Source organism: Ursus americanus, chromosome 21, assembly GCF_024610735.1.
Source record: "Ursus americanus isolate L20-20 chromosome 21, mUrsAme1.1.p, whole genome shotgun sequence".
Taxonomy (NCBI): Eukaryota; Metazoa; Chordata; class Mammalia; order Carnivora; family Ursidae; genus Ursus; species Ursus americanus.
The window spans coordinates 22,778,901-22,795,224 of NC_142147.1; the positions used below are offsets into that span (position 1 = coordinate 22,778,901).

General features: G+C 56.0%; 2 protein-coding genes across 4 annotated transcripts; both read left to right on the forward strand.

Annotated features, from left to right (window-relative positions):
• The first annotated feature begins 230 nt into the window (after positions 1 to 230).
• EDC4 (enhancer of mRNA decapping 4) lies at positions 231 to 11,839 on the forward strand. 3 transcript variants are annotated; one of them, XM_045814977.2, is made up of 29 exons: positions 231 to 514; positions 3,304 to 3,460; positions 3,795 to 3,906; positions 4,205 to 4,304; positions 4,572 to 4,761; positions 4,869 to 5,016; positions 5,103 to 5,207; positions 5,535 to 5,644; positions 5,732 to 5,815; positions 5,910 to 6,005; positions 6,101 to 6,203; positions 6,320 to 6,500; positions 6,593 to 6,665; positions 6,774 to 6,865; positions 6,932 to 7,131; positions 7,224 to 7,336; positions 7,428 to 7,581; positions 7,879 to 8,312; positions 8,397 to 8,501; positions 8,585 to 8,737; positions 8,831 to 8,867; positions 9,002 to 9,179; positions 9,294 to 9,449; positions 9,555 to 9,670; positions 9,769 to 9,934; positions 10,022 to 10,208; positions 10,301 to 10,520; positions 10,905 to 11,068; positions 11,302 to 11,839. In XM_045814977.2, exons 1-29 carry the CDS (start codon positions 430 to 432, stop codon positions 11,492 to 11,494), a joined length of 4,212 nt encoding a protein of 1,403 aa, XP_045670933.1. In that variant the 5' UTR covers positions 231 to 429; the 3' UTR covers positions 11,495 to 11,839. The 3 variants fall into 3 exon arrangements, with proteins under 3 accessions (XP_045670933.1, XP_087726635.1, XP_045670934.1); XM_045814978.2 differs by having other exon boundaries at positions 232 to 514; positions 6,944 to 7,131; XM_087870509.1 differs by having other exon boundaries at positions 6,944 to 7,131; positions 9,002 to 9,449.
• A 334-nt stretch (positions 11,840 to 12,173) lies between these two features.
• NRN1L (neuritin 1 like) lies at positions 12,174 to 13,721 on the forward strand. The gene is made up of 3 exons (XM_045815055.2): positions 12,174 to 12,325; positions 13,115 to 13,226; positions 13,357 to 13,721. The coding sequence occupies exons 1-3, from the start codon at positions 12,235 to 12,237 to the stop codon at positions 13,640 to 13,642; spliced, it is 489 nt and encodes a 162-aa protein (XP_045671011.1). The 5' UTR covers positions 12,174 to 12,234; the 3' UTR covers positions 13,643 to 13,721.
• The last annotated feature ends 2,603 nt before the right edge of the window (positions 13,722 to 16,324 follow it).

Below are 16,324 nucleotides of genomic sequence, written 5' to 3' on the forward strand. Positions count from 1 at the left end.
GTTGATCCAGTTCCAGGCCCATCATGAGTCCACGTTCTGGGAATGGACATAGACTGGACGGGATGTCCTGAGGCGAATAGCGGTTTGGGCAGTCCAATACGTGCACTTTTGCTCTGCCTCAGCCTTGAGGAACTCCCGTTGACCAAGGGGTCTGGGAGGGGCGAGGCTTCCGCCCCCAGCCCGGAACCTTTCTTCTCCACCCCGCGCAGGTTCCGGGAGCCGGCGCTCCGGAGGGCCGGAAGTGGAGGCGGTTGGTGGGGTTGGTGGGGTACAGGGACGCGGCGCGGGCGGCGGTTTGCTGGCTGCGGGTGGACCGAACCGAGTGACCGGTGTCCTGCTGTCTGGTCCCGGCAGGGCTGTGCGCGGCTGCACGGTGCGCAGCGGCAGCGAAACGAACGCGGCGCAGACGAGGCGCCCGCGGCTGGGCCCATGGCCTCCTCCTGCGCGAGCATCGACATCGAGGACGCCACGCAGCACCTGCGGGACATCCTCAAGCTGGACCGGCCCGCGGGGGGTGAGCCGGGACAGCGAGGGTGGGCCTTTCGCGAGCGGGCAGAAGGGCGGTGTGGGCCTGGGCCGCCCTCAGTGTCTGCAGGTCCCTCAGGACCCATACCGCATCTTCCTGGTTGGTGAGGGTTGGAGCAGTAAATTCCTGAGCGTGCCCCCCAAGGGTTCAGATCCCTTCTCATCCCGGGGCCGGGCCGTTCTGCCTCGTCCTTCAACGTCTCTGGTGAAGGTGAGGTTCCTTCTCTGAGTCCGCAGGGGGCCCTTCGTGCCCTGGCCCCAAGGCCTGAAGTGTTCCTGGGACTAGCTCAGGTGCCCCATCCTTATGCCATATAGTTCAGAGGCCTGGTCTGTATGGGCTCTGTATGCCGAGTTCTGGGTCTTGACCTAAGCACTGTCCTGAAGAGCCACTGGTCACCCTCTGCAATTTGCCCTTCACTCTGGAATACAGACTCCAGGCCTGCTGTTCTAAAACTGGTTTTCAGGAGGCAGGTGACCAGCCCCAGTTCTGTGTCCTTTCTGGGATTAAAGCAAATCACAGACTGCACGGCCCTGATTGGATTAGGCTACAAACATCTGCAATCCTTAGTTTATTTCCATTCATTTAAACTTTACTTGGGCTTGCAGTGATACCTCAGAGCTGCTCCTGCCCTCAAAGAGCCCCCAGGACACAGAGAACTAATGAGGTTATAATATAATGTTGTTGTCATTGAATAAAAGGAGTATTTTGGTACTGTGATGGAGACAGGGTACCTGAGGTCGGGGCTGGAGAGTGCCTGAGAACAGATCTGAGAGAGAAGACAACGTTTAGGCTAGGTGTTAATAATATGAACAGGTGATTCGGTGTCAGGAATGGCATTCTGCAAAGAAGAAATAGCATGTGTGAAGGCATCAAAGTTTCCTGACAGGTTTAGGAACCTGTGAAAAGTTGTAGTTGTTGAAAGACTGGCTGGTGATGGTGGTGTGGGGTATGCAGTGGCCACAGCTGAGAATTGGTGTTTCTTCAAACCCTGTTCTGAAACTTGCTGGGAGGCCCAAACTAGCTGCATTTCGAAGCAGGCACTGGTGCCCACACTGGGTAGGTTTTACTATCACTTGCCACCTGAGGAAAATCCATCTGCTCCTTTAAACCACTGAGCACTTTGCCCCAGACCTGGAGTCTGTGCTCCCTTTACTTGGGAGTTCAGCTTGCATCCTCTCATGCTCATCAGTTCTGTGCAGGCTAGACTGCCCAAACGTTTGATAGAGTCTGGCATGGCCAATATTTTGTAGGTTGTTTGTCTGTCCTTATGGTAGCCTGAGCAGCTAACGTGGCTCTGATCCAGATGAAGTGGCCTGGAGGCTTTCCACTTAACTCCTTATATATTGATTGGTACTTAATTGCCCCATTTGCCAAATAGCTCTTGCTTGTCTCCTCTGGAGGCACTGGAGGACCATGTCAGATGCCAGACTGTTTTGTGACTAGAAACTTGCCATGTTTTTCCAAGTAGAGCCCTAGTCTCCTTGTCACCTGGGAGTTTTAGGGTGGTGTCTGAGCCTATGAGGGTGCTTGAAATAGCCAATGGCAAACAACTGAAATGCATCCTTTCCTGACTACACACACGCTATCCTAGACTTTCTCTCCACTTTGTCCAACTCCGTCATTTCCATTCCTTTTGAGATTACCTGCCCAAGGTGGCTTCTTTTGAGCCATTTCTTTGAGGGGCAGGTTTCTTTCTTTCTTACTCCCACGTCTTTTTTTTTTCTTTTTTAAGATTTTATTTATTTATTTGAGAGAGAGAGACAGGCAGCGAGAGAGAGAACACAAGCAGGGGGAGTGGGAGAGGAAGAAGCAGGCTCTTAGTGGAGGAGCCTGATGTGGGGCTCGAACCCAGAACGCTGGGATCACGCCCTGAGCTGAAGGCAGATGCTTAACCACTGCGCTACCCAGGCGCCCCTCTTACTCCCACATCTTATCAGTGTCCTTTCATGCCTTAGGAGCCCATCTTCCCTTCTGTACCATCTGCCACTATCTATCTTGGTCTAAGACCTGGTATCTCTTACCTGGATTCTTAACTATCCTACATGCTGCCTTAGAGCAGTCATTCTTCTGGCCATAGCAGACTATGTCACCTTCCTGTTTAAAACTCTGTGTGGCTCTCAATGCCACAGGGAGAATTTAAGCACCCAGACTTCATGTCTGAGACCTCTGTGGCTTGTCTTTCCTTCATCTTTCCTGTATTTGTGTGTTCCAGCCACACTGGTTCTGATGGACCTCCTTTATGAAGTCTGTCCTGACCCTTCCCATGCCTTCCCTCAAGTACAGAGTTTCTCTGTGCTAACCGGGGCCTAAATATTAATTGGCTTCACAGGGTTCTTGATGGCTTTACTCCTCCCTCAGGTAGAGGAGCCACATGCAAGTCTTTGGTCCTGGAGGACATTGTGTTAACCATCAGTGTTTATGGAACAAAAGATGAACCAAGGGTCCTCCTCCCCACCGACATGGCTCCCTCAGTGAATGTTCCCAGGGCACCTCATGGTTCTTTTTTTTTTTTAAAGATTTTATTTATTTATGTGACAGAGAGACAGCCAGCGAGAGAGGGAACACAGGAGGGGGAGTGGGAGAGGAAGAAGCAGGCTCCCAGCAGAGGAGCCCGATGTGGGACTCAATCCCGGAACGCTGGATCACGCCCTGAGCCGAAGGCAGACGCTTAATCACTGCGCTACCCAGGCGCCCCACCTCATGGTTCTTAAATGAAGTTCCGCAGGAGGAGAGGCCAGGTGGAACAACCTCATCAGAGTGGAACTTTCTGTCCCCAGGTCCCAGTGGAGAGAGCCAGCGGCCATCTAATGCCTACAATGGGGATCTCAACGGGCTTCTTGTCCCAGACCCCCTCTGCTCAGGTGATGGTACTTCAACAAACAAGCCTGGTCTCCGGGCCATGCCACCTATTAACCTTCAGGAAAAGCAGGTCATGTGAGTCTATGGGAAATGGCAGTGGTGGTGTTGGGGCCTTTGGGGTGGTGCACTTAACTACATAATATTTGTACTAGGATGAGGGGCAAGGACAAGCTCAAGACCTTGGGCTGAATCTGAAGTTTGGGCTTCCATTTTAGCATGGAAATAGACCCATTACTAAGGAGGGAGGTGAGCAAAGGGAGCTGTGGGTTTGGGGACCAGTGAACCAGACAGAGTTGAGCATCTGGGATTTGACACCTTCTCCGGAGTGGTTGTATTCTCTCCCCCTCCCAACTCTACCCATTGAGACTTTGCTGGAACAGGAGTCAAGCTTGTGCACCCCTCCCCCTAGCTGTCTCACAGGAGATGACAGCTCTACGTGCATTGGGATTTTGGCCAAGGAGGTGGAGATTGTGGCCAGCAGTGACTCTAGCATCTCAAGCAAAGCCCGGGGCAGCAACAAGGTGGGCACCACAACGTTGTGGCATGTATGGTAGATGCGGGCACATTCAGCCTCTCCCTCCCCTTTCCCATGCTGCCAGTTACTGTGAGGATCACCTTGACAGGTAGTGTGCCTCAGTCTCAGGAAGCCAAAGTTAGCTGCCAAATCTCTGTGGGAATCTGGCCCCAAGAGTTGTGAATAGGTGGCTGGGCTCACACATGTGGCCTCTCCTATCCCCAGGGATGCTGGGGAGCAACTGGGCCCTGGCAAATCTACCCTAGCCCTCAGCCTCTACGATCTTCTTCACCCTTTGTTCTCAGGTGAAGATCCAGCCTGTGGCCAAGTATGACTGGGAACAGAAATACTACTATGGCAACCTGATTGCTGTGTCCAACTCCTTCTTGGCCTATGCCATTCGGGGTGAGTAGGGGCAGGAGAGAGGAGGGAGGTGTTCTGCTAGAAGCCCCAGAGATGCAGATCCAGTGTCAGGCCACTCAGCCCACTCAACCATTAGGGTACAATAGAAGGCTTGTCTGTACTGCCCCCACCTCTGACAGGCCTTGAGGAGCCGAGGGGGAAAACTGGGCTTGAGACTGGTAGTGGCAATGAGGCAGGCAAGGGCAGGGCTTCTCTGCTGCTGCCTGGGCCTGGATACTTCCTCAGGGCCTACCGCTCTTCTCATTTCAGCTGCCAACAATGGCTCGGCGATGGTACGGGTGATCAGTGTCAGCACTTCAGAGCGGACCCTGCTGAAGGGCTTCACAGGCAGTGTGGCTGATCTGGCCTTTGCACACCTCAATTCCTCACAGCTGGCCTGCCTGGATGAGGCAGGCAACCTGTTCGTGTGGCGCTTGGCACTGGTTAATGGCAAAATTCAGTATCCTTTCCCTGGGGTGGGATGGGAGACTGAAGAAAGGTGGGTGGGGCAGGGGCTGCCAGACAAACCTCATCATCCACCTGTTTAGCCCTTAACACCATGCTCAGAGAAGAGATCTTGGTCCACATCCAGCAGCCAGAGGGCACACCACTGAACCACTTCCGCAGGATCATCTGGTGCCCCTTCATCCCGGAGGAGAGTGAGGACTGCTGTGAGGAGGGCAGCCCCACGGTGGCTCTGTTGCATGAGGACCGGGTGAGGGAACCAGGCATGGGAGGAGAGAAGGGGTCAGAGCAGCCATGGTGTGGGCAGGGGCTGAACACTCACCTTGTACCCTCCAGGCTGAGGTGTGGGATCTGGACATGCTCCGCTCCAACCACAGCACCTGGCCTGTGCGTGTCAGCCAAATCAAGCAAGGCTTCATCGTCGTAAAAGGCCACAGCACTGTAAGCCTGCAACTGATTGCCTCCCTGCCCTCCTTCCTTTGCTTATGCCCCTCATCTCTTCCCCAAACCCATAGCTGCACAGGCAGCTTTACTGGCACTCTGCCCATGGGAACTCTGAACACAAAGGGACCCTTACCTATAGAGTGCACACCTCACCTGCTGCGCCCTGGGGGTCTGGTCTTGTGTACAGCCCCCATTTAGTGAGGCTTTCGTACAGATGTACACATCCTCCGTGGGGCAGCTCAGCTCGCTACCATCCTCACCTGAGAAGGGCTTGCTCCCACCACTAGTCAGGTGGCAAAGCAAGGCTGTTTGGGTTCTTCCCAGTGCCTGAGTGAAGGGGCCCTCTCACCTGATGGGACTGTCCTGGCTACTGCAAGCCATGATGGCTTTGTCAAGTTCTGGCAGATCTACATTGAGGGGCAGGACGAGCCAAGGTAAGGCAGGGCCTGAGGAACCAAGAACCGCCCCCCAAGGGTGAGGACAAGATCATTCACTCGGGTCCCTCATCTGCCTTCTTGCAGGTGTCTGCATGAATGGAAGCCTCATGATGGGCGGTCCCTTTCCTGCCTCCTGTTCTGTGACAACCACAAGAAACAGGACCCTGAGTGAGTGAGTGGGCAGGCAGGCGGGTGGTGGGCTGGACCTTGGTTCTCCGGTAGGGGGGCCCAGCCCACTATTGGATGCCTTGCTGCTTTGCAGAGTCCCTTTCTGGAGGTTCCTTATCACTGGTGCTGACCAGAATCGGGAGCTAAAGATGTGGTGCACAGTGTCCTGGACCTGCCTGCAGACCATTCGGTAAGCAGAGGCTGGGCAGGGGCAGCAGAGTAACAGATGTGGGTTCTTTCCACTCTCTGTCTCATTAATCCTGCCTTCCCCCCCCCCCCCCACAGCTTCTCCCCAGATATCTTCAGCTCAGTGAGTGTGCCCCCCAGCCTCAAGGTTTGTCTGGACCTCTCAGCAGAATACCTTATTCTCAGCGATGTGCAACGGAAGGTAGGCTGTAGTGGGGCACCCTGGGCAGAGCTGGTATTGTCAGGGAAGCAGGGGTGTTGGGCACATCCCTAGCACTCGCAGCCTCTGAGCCAGGTGTGAGTGCATCGTGTGTGCAGGTCCTCTACGTGATGGAGCTGCTGCAGAACCAGGAGGAGGGCCGTGCCTGCTTCAGCTCCATCTCGGAGTTCCTGCTCACCCATCCTGTGCTGAGCTTCGGGATCCAGGTTGTGAGTCGCTGCCGACTGCGGCACACTGAGGTGCTGCCTGCCGAGGAGGAGAATGACAGCCTAGGGGCTGGTGAGCTGCTCAGGGTCGGGGAACATGTGTGTCTGTAGGGAAGTGCGGAGGCACAGAGGGCCAGGGCTGAGTGGCCCTCACTGTCTCTGTAGATGGGACCCATGGAGCTGGTGCCATGGAGTCTGCAGCTGGGGTGCTCATCAAACTCTTCTGTGTGCATACTAAGTGAGTATGTTGGGGAGTCTGACCTGTGCCCTCTCTGTGCCGCCCACCCACCCTACTGATGCTGGCCTCTTTGAGCTCTCTCCTATTCTCACCCTTCTCTGCCTATAGGGCATTGCAGGACGTGCAGATCCGTTTCCAGCCGCAGCTGAACCCTGATGTCGTGGCCCCGCTCCCCACCCACACTACCCACGAGGACTTCAGTGAGTGAGGTGTAAGAGGGAGGCAGGTGAGACTGACCAGAGTCTGAGATCTGACTCAAGTGTCAGCTTTCCCCATAGCATTTGGAGAGACTCGGCCTGAACTGGGCTCTGAGGGCCTGGGGTCATCTACCCAAGGCTCCCAGCCTGACCCCCGACGCATAGTGGAGCTGCCTGCACCCGCTGACTTCCTCAGTCTGAGCAATGAGACCAAGCCCAAGCTCATGACCCCTGACGCCTTCATGACACCTAGCACCTCCCTGCAGCAGGTGTGCTGGGGGCAGGGTGTGGGGCTACGGGCAGGGGGCCCCAGGAATGCCCCACCTGCAGGCCACAACCTTGATCTCCTGCATCTCCGCAGATTGCTGCGTCCCCCAGCAGCAGCAGCAGCAGCAGCTCCAGCTCCAGCTCCTCATCTCTCACAGCTGTGTCTGCTATGAGCAGTACCTCAGCCGTGGACCCCTCCTTGCCCAGGTGAAGCGAGGATTGGAGTTGGGGGATTGTAGGGGCTGGTGCCAGGTGATGCCAAGCTCTGGCTGCTACACCTCAGCCTTCCTGCCCTCAGGCCACCCGAGGAGCTGACCTTGAGCCCCAAGCTGCAGCTGGATGGCAGTCTGACAATGAGCAGCAGTAGCAGCCTGCAAGCAAGCCCACGCAGCCTCTTGCCCAGTCTGCTCCCAGGTCCAGCTGACAAACTGACTCCCAAAGCACCTGGGCAGGTATGTGTGTGGGTGTGTATGAAGTGCAAGGTGGCAGGTATGTGGTGGTGGGAAGCTTGGTGGCAGTTTTCTCCCACAGCACCTGAGGTCTTTCCCTGAGGTCATCCCAGCCTCCCCTGTTCTCTGGAGGGCAGCTTCTCAGCCTGTATCCATCCCCACGTCCTCTCCTCCTGGGCTGTGGAATTTTTGACCTACATCCCCCTTCACTGTCCCATCGCTACAGCCATCAGGCCTCATCTCTTGTGCTCCCCCTTCCTCACATCCCACCACCTAAGTCCCATCTTTGTTCCACCTCAGGTGCCTACTGCTGCCTCTGCGCTGTCACTGGAGCTGCAGGAAGTGGAGCCCCTGGGGCTACCCCAGGCTTCTCCTAGCCGTACCCGCTCCCCTGATGTTATCTCCTCAGCTTCCACTGCCCTGTCCCAGGACATCCCTGAGATCGCATCTGAGGCCCTGTCCCGTGGTTTTGTCTCCTCTGCTCCTGAGGGTCTTGAGCCAGACAGTATGGCCTCGGCTGCCTCAGCACTACACCTGCTGTCCCCACGGCCCCGGCCAGGGCCCGAGCTTGGCTCCCAGCTTGGCCTGGATGGAGGCCCTGGGGATGGGGATCGGCATAGTACCCCTTCCCTTTTGGAGGCAGCACTGACCCAGGAGGCCACAGCCCCTGACAGTCAGGTCTGGCCCACGGCACCAGACATTACTCGTGAGACCTGCAGCAGCCTGGCAGAGAGGTGAGGAACCTGGGAGGGGAACATGGGCCGGTGGGAGGGGTCTCATTTAGAGTCATCTGCTGTTGAATTGGCCTGTTCCTTCAGTCCCAGGAATGGCCTCCAGGAGAAGCACAAGAGCCTGGCCTTCCACCGACCACCTTATCACCTGCTGCAGCAACACGACAGCCAGGACGCCAGTGCTGAGCAAAGGTAGGTGCCACCCTACACTTCCTCTCATGAGGGAGGGCCAGCAAGTGGGTCGGTGCTTATTTTTCTCCCTCCCCTTCCTACAGTGACCATGATGATGAGGTGGCTAGCCTTGCCTCTGCTGCAGGAGGCTTTGGCACCAAAGTTCCGACTCCACGGCTACCAGCCAAGGACTGGAAGACCAAGAGTTCTCCTCGAGCCTCACCCAAGCTTAAGAGAAAGGGCAAGAAAGATGACGGGTAGGGGGTGGTAGGGTCCTATGGCCAGGGAGAGGGGGTGGTCCTCTGGCTTCCCTGCCTGACGTGGCCTGAGCTGCTTCTTGTCCATGGCAGGGATTCGGCTGTGGGGTCCCGGCTCATGGAGCACCAGGTGAGTGTCGTAACAACCTTTCTATTTCTGGGACTCCTCCCTGCGAGGATGGGGAAGAGCTCTGGGCCGGTTCCTGGTCTGGTGTGTGGGAATGTATGTGGCAGGCATCACCTGACTGTCAGTGCTCTTGGCAGGTGGCAGAACCTCCTGAGGACTGGCCAGCACTAATTTGGCAACAGCAGAGAGAGCTGGCAGAGCTGCGGCACAGCCAGGAAGAATTGCTGCAGCGTCTTTGCACCCAACTTGAAGGCCTGCAAAGCACTGTCACGGGCCACGTAGAACGCGCCCTGGAGTCACGGCATGAGCAGGAGCGTATCCTTATGGGTCATGGTGCAACATGGCATAGGGGTAGGGACAGCAGCAGCGTTCTTGGCCCAGGAAGGGATGTGGGACCTGCCCCAGGCCTATTCCTTAGCTCCAGTGCAGAGCGGCGGCTGGAGCGGGCACTGGCTGAGGGGCAGCAGCGGGGTGGGCAGCTGCAAGAGCAGCTGACACAGCAGCTGTCCCAGGCACTGTCTTCGGCTGTAGCGGGGCGGCTGGAGCGCAGCATACGGGATGAGATCAAGAAGACGGTGCCTCCATGTGAGTTTGGCATGGAGACTTCTGGGTGGGCCAGGTGGGAGTGAGGCTCCCTGTCTGTCAGGCTGCTTTTTGTGGCCCCACCTGTTCCTCGTCATTGTGCCCCAGGTGTCTCTAGGAGTCTGGAGCCAGTGGCAGGCCAGCTGAGCAACTCAGTGGCCACCAAGCTCACAGCCGTGGAGGGTAGCATGAAAGAGAATATCTCCAAGCTGCTAAAGTCCAAGGTGCTGTAGGACCCGAGATGAGGGAGGTTGGTGGTTGGTGGGCCTGGTCATGCCAAGTCGGGCTTAGCCTTCCAACTCAGCCCTCCCTCTACTTCCAGAACTTGACAGATGCCATTGCCCGAGCAGCTGCAGACACATTACAGGGGCCAATGCAGGCTGCCTACCGTGAAGCCTTCCAGAGTGTGGTGCTGCCGGCCTTTGAGAAGAGCTGCCAGGCCATGTTCCAGCAGATCAATGAGAGCTTCCGACTGGGCACCCAAGAATGTGGGTGGGGTCCTATGCCTCTAGGTGGGAGGAGCTGTCCCCCTCTCCCCTCTCAGCCCTCTCATGGCCCCTGTGGTCACCCCTCAGACTTGCAGCAGCTGGAGAGCCACATGAAGAGCAGGAAGGCACGTGAACAGGAGGCACGGGAGCCTGTGTTGGCCCAGCTGCGGGGCCTGGTCAGCACACTGCAGGGTGCCACTGAGCAGATGGCGGCCACCGTGTCCAGCAGCGTTCGGGCTGAGGTGCAGCACCAGCTGCACGTGGCTGTGGGCAGGTGTGTGGGCAGGATATTGGGCAAGGTGCTGGGTTTGGAAAGCGCCAGACCAGACTTCCTGTCTACCTCATCTCCCTCACTTCCCTTTGCAGCCTGCAGGAGTCCATTTTAGCACAGGTACAGCGCATCGTTAAGGGTGAGGTGAGTGTAGCACTCAAGGAGCAACAGGCCGCCGTCACGTCTAGCATCATGCAGGCCATGCGTTCAGCTGCTGGCACACCTGTCCCCGCTGCCCACCTCGACTGCCAGGCCCAGCAAGCCCATATCCTGCAGCTGCTGCAGCAGGGCCACCTCAATCAGGCCTTCCAGCAGGTATGCCAGGCAGTAGGTCCACGTGAGGGTCAGGTGTCTCCTGACAGGGCCCACACACCATGCTCTACCTTCCAGGCTTGGGGTGGTCTGGCCCTAGTGCACTGTTCTTGGTTCTCTTTGGCTTCAGGCCATTTCCCCTGCTTTCCCCTCTGCCCAGACCCTTTCTTTCTACCTCCGCCTACCTTGCTTCATGACCACCCTTTTTAGGAAACCTTTCCTGATCCCCCAGAGTAACAACACAGCTCTCTATTACTGTCTCTAGGCCCCTGAGCATCCCCCCTCTGGAGCTCAGTGCCCTCTTCTGATCATCCTCACCCGAGCCACACAGCCAGACCAGCAGGTTCTCCGTTCTGACCTTAGCTATAATCACCATTCTCTCCCTAGGCTCTGACAGCTGCTGACCTGAACCTGGTGCTGTATGTGTGTGAAACTGTGGACCCAGGGCAGGTTTTTGGGCAGCCACCCTGCCCACTCTCCCAGCCTGTGCTCCTTTCCCTCATCCAGCAGCTGGCCTCTGACCTTGGTACTCGAACTGACCTCAAGCTCAGGTGAGTGGACTCGGGGATCAGGAGACAGGCTGGGGTGAAGGTGGAGGAGTAGACCAAGCAGAGACTCCTGCCTGATTCTGCTTCCTAATTTTCTCCACCAAACCCCTCTGTCCCCACCCATCTCCAGTTTTGAGGCCCCCCTTTGTCAGCAGTCCCTCTGGGCCTCAGTGCCACTAGGGGGCACTCCCATCTGCTGGAGCCCACCTGCATCCTGTGCCTTTCTTCCACCACAGCTACCTGGAAGAGGCTGTGATGCACCTGGACCACAGTGACCCCATCACTCGGGACCACATGGGCTCCGTCATGGCCCAGGTGCGCCAGAAGCTCTTCCAGTTCCTGCAGGCTGAGCCACACAACTCACTTGGCAAAGTGGCCCGGCGTCTCAGCCTCATGCTGCATGGCCTTGTAACCCCTAGCCTCCCTTAGCTAAGCCTGCCTTGCCCTGGGGTGGGGAGGCACGGAAGGCCAGCAAACAGGCCTAGGCCAAAGCAGGGTCATGTCTACTCTTTTACCTGCTCAAGCTCCCATCTCAGGGGTGTTTGAGGGGAGAGCACTGGCTGTGGTCTACAGGTTGTGGTAGCCAGCAGGTTTAGGCTGGGCCCAGGGTGAGTATTGTGCCTTCTTGGGTTCTGCCATGCCTGGAGCATGACCCCTGAGATCGTGACACCACTTGAGTTGAATTTTCCATGTTCCTTTTTACCTCCGATTTGGATCTTTTTGTTTTTGAAAAATATTGAGAAATTCAATTAAATGCTTTTGGAATAAAATGGAGTATGTGTGTGCTTTTGGTGTACTTTGTTAAGGGCTTCTGTTCTCTCTCCCTTCTCTCTTCCCTGTGTGGAATTCTGCCTAGGCAGACCCAGGTGCCTGGACACCCACCCTCATCTGCACAGCTGCCTTCCTAGATCCCCTTTCCATCTCTGAGACAGGGGCCCTGGGGTCAGCTCTGCAATTGCCTGTGTCCCCAGCTCTTCCCTCGGGGGTTCCTCCCCTCCTTCGCCGCTCTGGGTACTGGGGCGGGGCCGCCAACTGGCTTTGGGCCCCGCCTCCGGCTCCCATCCAATCACAATCCCTTCTTTCGGGGGCTGGGCCGAAGGGCTGCGCTTGCAAGCTGCTTCCAAGCTGCTAGCTCCAGCACTAGGCTCCCAGCCGGGGAGGATGCGGGGATGATGCACAGCTACTGCTCCTGTCACCACCGCCAGCGACTACCCCGACTTTCCGGGGTGCTGGGACTGTTGCTGCTGTTGCTACCACTCGGTGAGTGCGGGAGTTCTGGACTGGGCTTAGTGGCTGGGCGGCACGCCCTCTCCCCAGTCTAGGTATAGGGTGTGTGGGAGCTGAGGCCCATCCTTCCTCAGCCCTGGGAACCAGGCTGGAGAGGAGGTGCGAGGGCTTCAGGGAGAGGATAATACATGTCGGTGGCTTCAGGATGCAAAATGGGTGTGAACTGACAGCAAGTCATGGGGAAAGGACCCCAAAATTCTACATTGCCCATTCTGGTAAAGAGAGACCGAGGCTCTCGTGGGACCCCTAAACCAATTGTGGGACCCCTGAGGCGCTCTCTTAGTGTCTGATCTGGATCCTGACCCTGCCTATCCTGCTCTACCTGGCTGAGAACACCTGTTTTTTTGGAGCTGGGGTGGGATGGCCAAGTGAAGCTTGTCCAACCTGCAGGACAGTTAAGGGAGCCTGTAGCCATGGACCCTGCCCCTCTTCAATGTGTCCTGACTCCTTCACTGGGACCATCCTCACCTGACCTGTGACCCTAGAATCTCAGAGGAAGAGCCAACCCTTTGGGACAAGACACCTTCTTCCCCTCTCTCCACATATCCTGTCTGGGTTGTGCCTAGAGGGGACCCAATGCAGGTGGATCCCCAGATGTGCCCGCTGGTTCCCTTGGGTGCCTCTGTTTCACGCTGAGTCACATCCCTTGAGCACACCCAGGTAAACAAGCCCCTGGGGGCTTGGTGGTAAAGGGGGGAGGGGCGGCTCGTCCTATCAACCACTCTCCACCCCCACCCCTAGTCCTTGTCTCTCCCCTGGCAGCAGCTGCAACGGGCCCAGGGGGCTGTGACACCATATACCAGGGCTTCGCTGAGTGTCTCATCCGCTTGGGGGACAGCATGGGCCTTGGAAGCGAGCTGGAGACTGTCTGTAGGTAAGAGCAGGTGTGAAGACAGCCGCCTAACTGCGGGACCCCCACACCACCCTAAGGCCTGAACCTTTTCCTTCCCATTACAGAAGGCTCTTTGCCCCACCGAATTACCCTAACTCCAAGCCTTTAACAGGGCTTGGAATGACTTCCACGTCTGTGCCTCCCGAGTCCTGTTGCGCTGCCCGGAGGAGGCTGCCACTGTGTGGGAGTCACTACAGCAAGAAGCTCGCCGGGCCCCGCACCCAGATAACTTGCATGCTCTGTGCAGAACCCCTGTGCGTATTAAGGAGCATGGCACAGGCCCTGAGACCAACCAGGAGACGCTGCAGGCAAGAGCATCTGCACCCACCCCAGCCCCGATGCCCTCACTGCTGGCGGCTGCACTGGCGCTCACCTGCCTCCTGGGGCCTCTGGCCTAGCCAGTCTGGTGGAGTTGCAGCACCCCTGCCTCCTACCCTGCTCTGGCAGCTGCTGCGGGGTTTGCCGAGTGCCCTTGGCTTTCATTAAAGGTACTTATATTTGTACTAAGCTCCTTCCTTTCTGCTGGCCATAGCCAGCCCCACTTGGTTGGGGCAGAGCCTCCAGAAGCTGATCCCCAGGGGTGGATGGGCGGGGCCCATGGCCGCCACAGGGGACTCAATCTTTCTACTTACAGACACTCATTTCCCAGGGCTGGCTATGCAGAGTTTTCCATTGTGTGCAGGTTCCAGGAGCTATGGTGGTGACCCGAAATCTTCCAGAATGCACAGCCTTCCTCTGTTCTCCTGGGCTGGCATTTCTACCCCTTCCTTCCCCCCGCCCCCCATTCTGGCCTCTATGGGCATGTGAGGGGCTGAAGTGTACCACCCCGCCCTAACCCCCCTCGAGCCAGTTCACCCCCATCCTCACATTCATTCCAGCCTCCATATTCCTGGCATCTCTGCTAACTACCACCTTCACCTTCAAGACAGATTAAGTGCTCTGTCCTCTCCCTCTCTGGGGTCCTGGTCTACCTGAGGGGAGACTGTTCCAGAAGGTGGGGAGTCCCTGTTTCAGTCTATATTGCGGTGACCTGGAGCTGCAGAAGCTGGGGTCATGATGAGGATTCATCTGGCCTCTGTTGTACCCAAGCTTGTTCTTTGAGAAGAGGTATGCAGTGTGAAGTCAATAATTCCAGAAGACCTTCTGGAAATATGGAATAAGTGTGTGGTGTGTGAGGAAACCCTGTTCATCCTGGTGGAGAAGAGCAAGAATCTGCACGGGCAGAATCCTGAGGGAAGGAGGAGTCCTCAGGGAGGGTGAGACCCTCTCTCAATCAGTCCTCTACCACCACCTCTAGGACTGTACTCCAAGCCACCACCCCATGACTTGTGTGGGCAGTCCCATGGCTTCACTGACTTTTGCTCTCACTCCCTCTGCTTTATTTTCCTTTTTTTTTTTTTTTTAAATTTAGAACCGATTCCGATGTTAAAGCTTTTTTCATTGTCTATGAGGCCCTGCATAAACCAGCTCTGCCCACAGGTGATTCAGTCCACTCCTGCGACTCCCCTCTGTCTGAGCATGGATCAGGGATCTACCTACTCAGTGCTTGGCATCAGGGGAGCCTTCAGGGAAGGCATATGATAGGGGCTGATAGAAGTCAGGATGTGAGGGGGCGCCTGGGTGGCGCAGTCGTTAAGCGTCTGCCTTCCGCTCAGGGCGTGATCCCAGTGTTATGGGATTGAGCCCCACATCAGGCTCCTCCGCTATGAGCCTGCTTCTTCCTTTCCCACTCCCCCTGCTTGTGTTCCCCCTCTCGCTAGCTGTCTCTATCTCTGTCAAATAAATAAATAAAAAAATCTTAAAAAAAAAAAAGAAGTCAGGATGTGAGACTTACAGGTGGTAGAGGAGAGATGGGGCTGAGTTGGAGAGGGCTTTCAAGAGGAGCCCAAAGGAATCAGGGTAGGAATCTAGGTTGGCAGACTAGGTTTACTCTAAAGCCCATGCTGGGGGGCTACTGCCTACAGGAAGGAATCAGGCCTAATTGAACCCTTGTTTGGCTCCATGGTGACAGGTGCCTTCAGAGACCTCCATCTTCGTGTATAGGGGCCTTACTTCATCCATTCTTTCTGAACACCTTCCCATTCCAGTTAGCTCAGATACCTCAGTCAACTCTCTCTGCCCTACCTTTGCTCCTCTGCTTCATTCACCTGTACTTTTATCTCCACTTCTATTTCCCAACCAGTCTCACATCACCTAAAGGAGAAAGTTCAGGAGAAAATCTCTCCCACATCTGCCCCACTTTGACCACCAGAATTTTCCAGAAGGAAAGGCCAGGCTTTTATCCCTTTGGGTCTTTTATATTTTTATTTTTTTTTAAGATTTTATTTATTTATTTGACAGAGAGAGAGAGAGCGCACAAGCAGGGGGAGTAGCAGAGGGAGAGGGAGAAGCAGGCTCCACTGAGCAGGGAGCCTGATGGGGGGCTCAATCCCAGGACGCTGGGATCAGACCTGAGCTAAAGGCAGATGATTAACTGACTGAGCCACCCAGGCTCCCTCCCTTTGGGTCTTTGTACATTTATTCTCTGTACTCAAAATACCCTTCCCCATATCCTCCTGGTGAACTCCTTTTCTTGATCAGTATCACTTCCTTCCTAATCCTGACTCCAGACCTGAATCAGAAGTCTCCTACAGGTCCATACAGCTCCCCAGTTGTCTTCTGTCTCTGGCTTGTTACTGTCTGGGTCTGGGTCAGAGCTCTCCACTGTGGCTTCCCAAAGGTCCCCTTTATGTCTCTAGCACCCAGCTTAGGGCTGGGTATAAAGAGTACACTTGTAGAAGTGTGTGGAATCAAAGACAGAATCTCTAAGCCCAGCATAGAAAGTGTTATAGTCAGGAAGAGCTTGGACTGAGAATGACCTCAACATGGAGGATGTATCATTTGCGGCAGCCCCCTTACCTAGCCTGGGCATACTTTGGGAAGGATGATGCTAGGAATCCAGACCCTGAAAGTCTTCTCACAGCCCCTCTTGGTGGGTGGCCAGGAGCAGCCTGCTTCCAGGAGCAGGGGCCCAACTGTTTGGCCAGCCATCAGGGGGATTACCATCCTCCTGCTGTGACCTACTTTACCCTGGTTTTTGC

Excerpts from the sequence above, each read along its gene's own strand:
- EDC4 (XM_087870509.1), top strand. The coding sequence starts at position 430 with ATGGCCTCCTCCTGCGCGAGCATCGACATCGAGGACGCCACGCAGCAC. Across the intron at positions 6,204-6,319 it reads TCAGCGATGTGCAACGGAAG|GTCCTCTACGTGATGGAGCT; the intron begins GTAGGCTGTAGT and ends TCGTGTGTGCAG. Across the intron at positions 11,069-11,301 it reads CGAACTGACCTCAAGCTCAG|CTACCTGGAAGAGGCTGTGA; the intron begins GTGAGTGGACTC and ends CTTCCACCACAG.
- NRN1L (XM_045815055.2), top strand. The coding sequence starts at position 12,235 with ATGATGCACAGCTACTGCTCCTGTCACCACCGCCAGCGACTACCCCGA. Across the intron at positions 12,326-13,114 it reads GCTGCTGTTGCTACCACTCG|CAGCTGCAACGGGCCCAGGG; the intron begins GTGAGTGCGGGA and ends CTCCCCTGGCAG. Across the intron at positions 13,227-13,356 it reads GAGCTGGAGACTGTCTGTAG|GGCTTGGAATGACTTCCACG; the intron begins GTAAGAGCAGGT and ends AGCCTTTAACAG.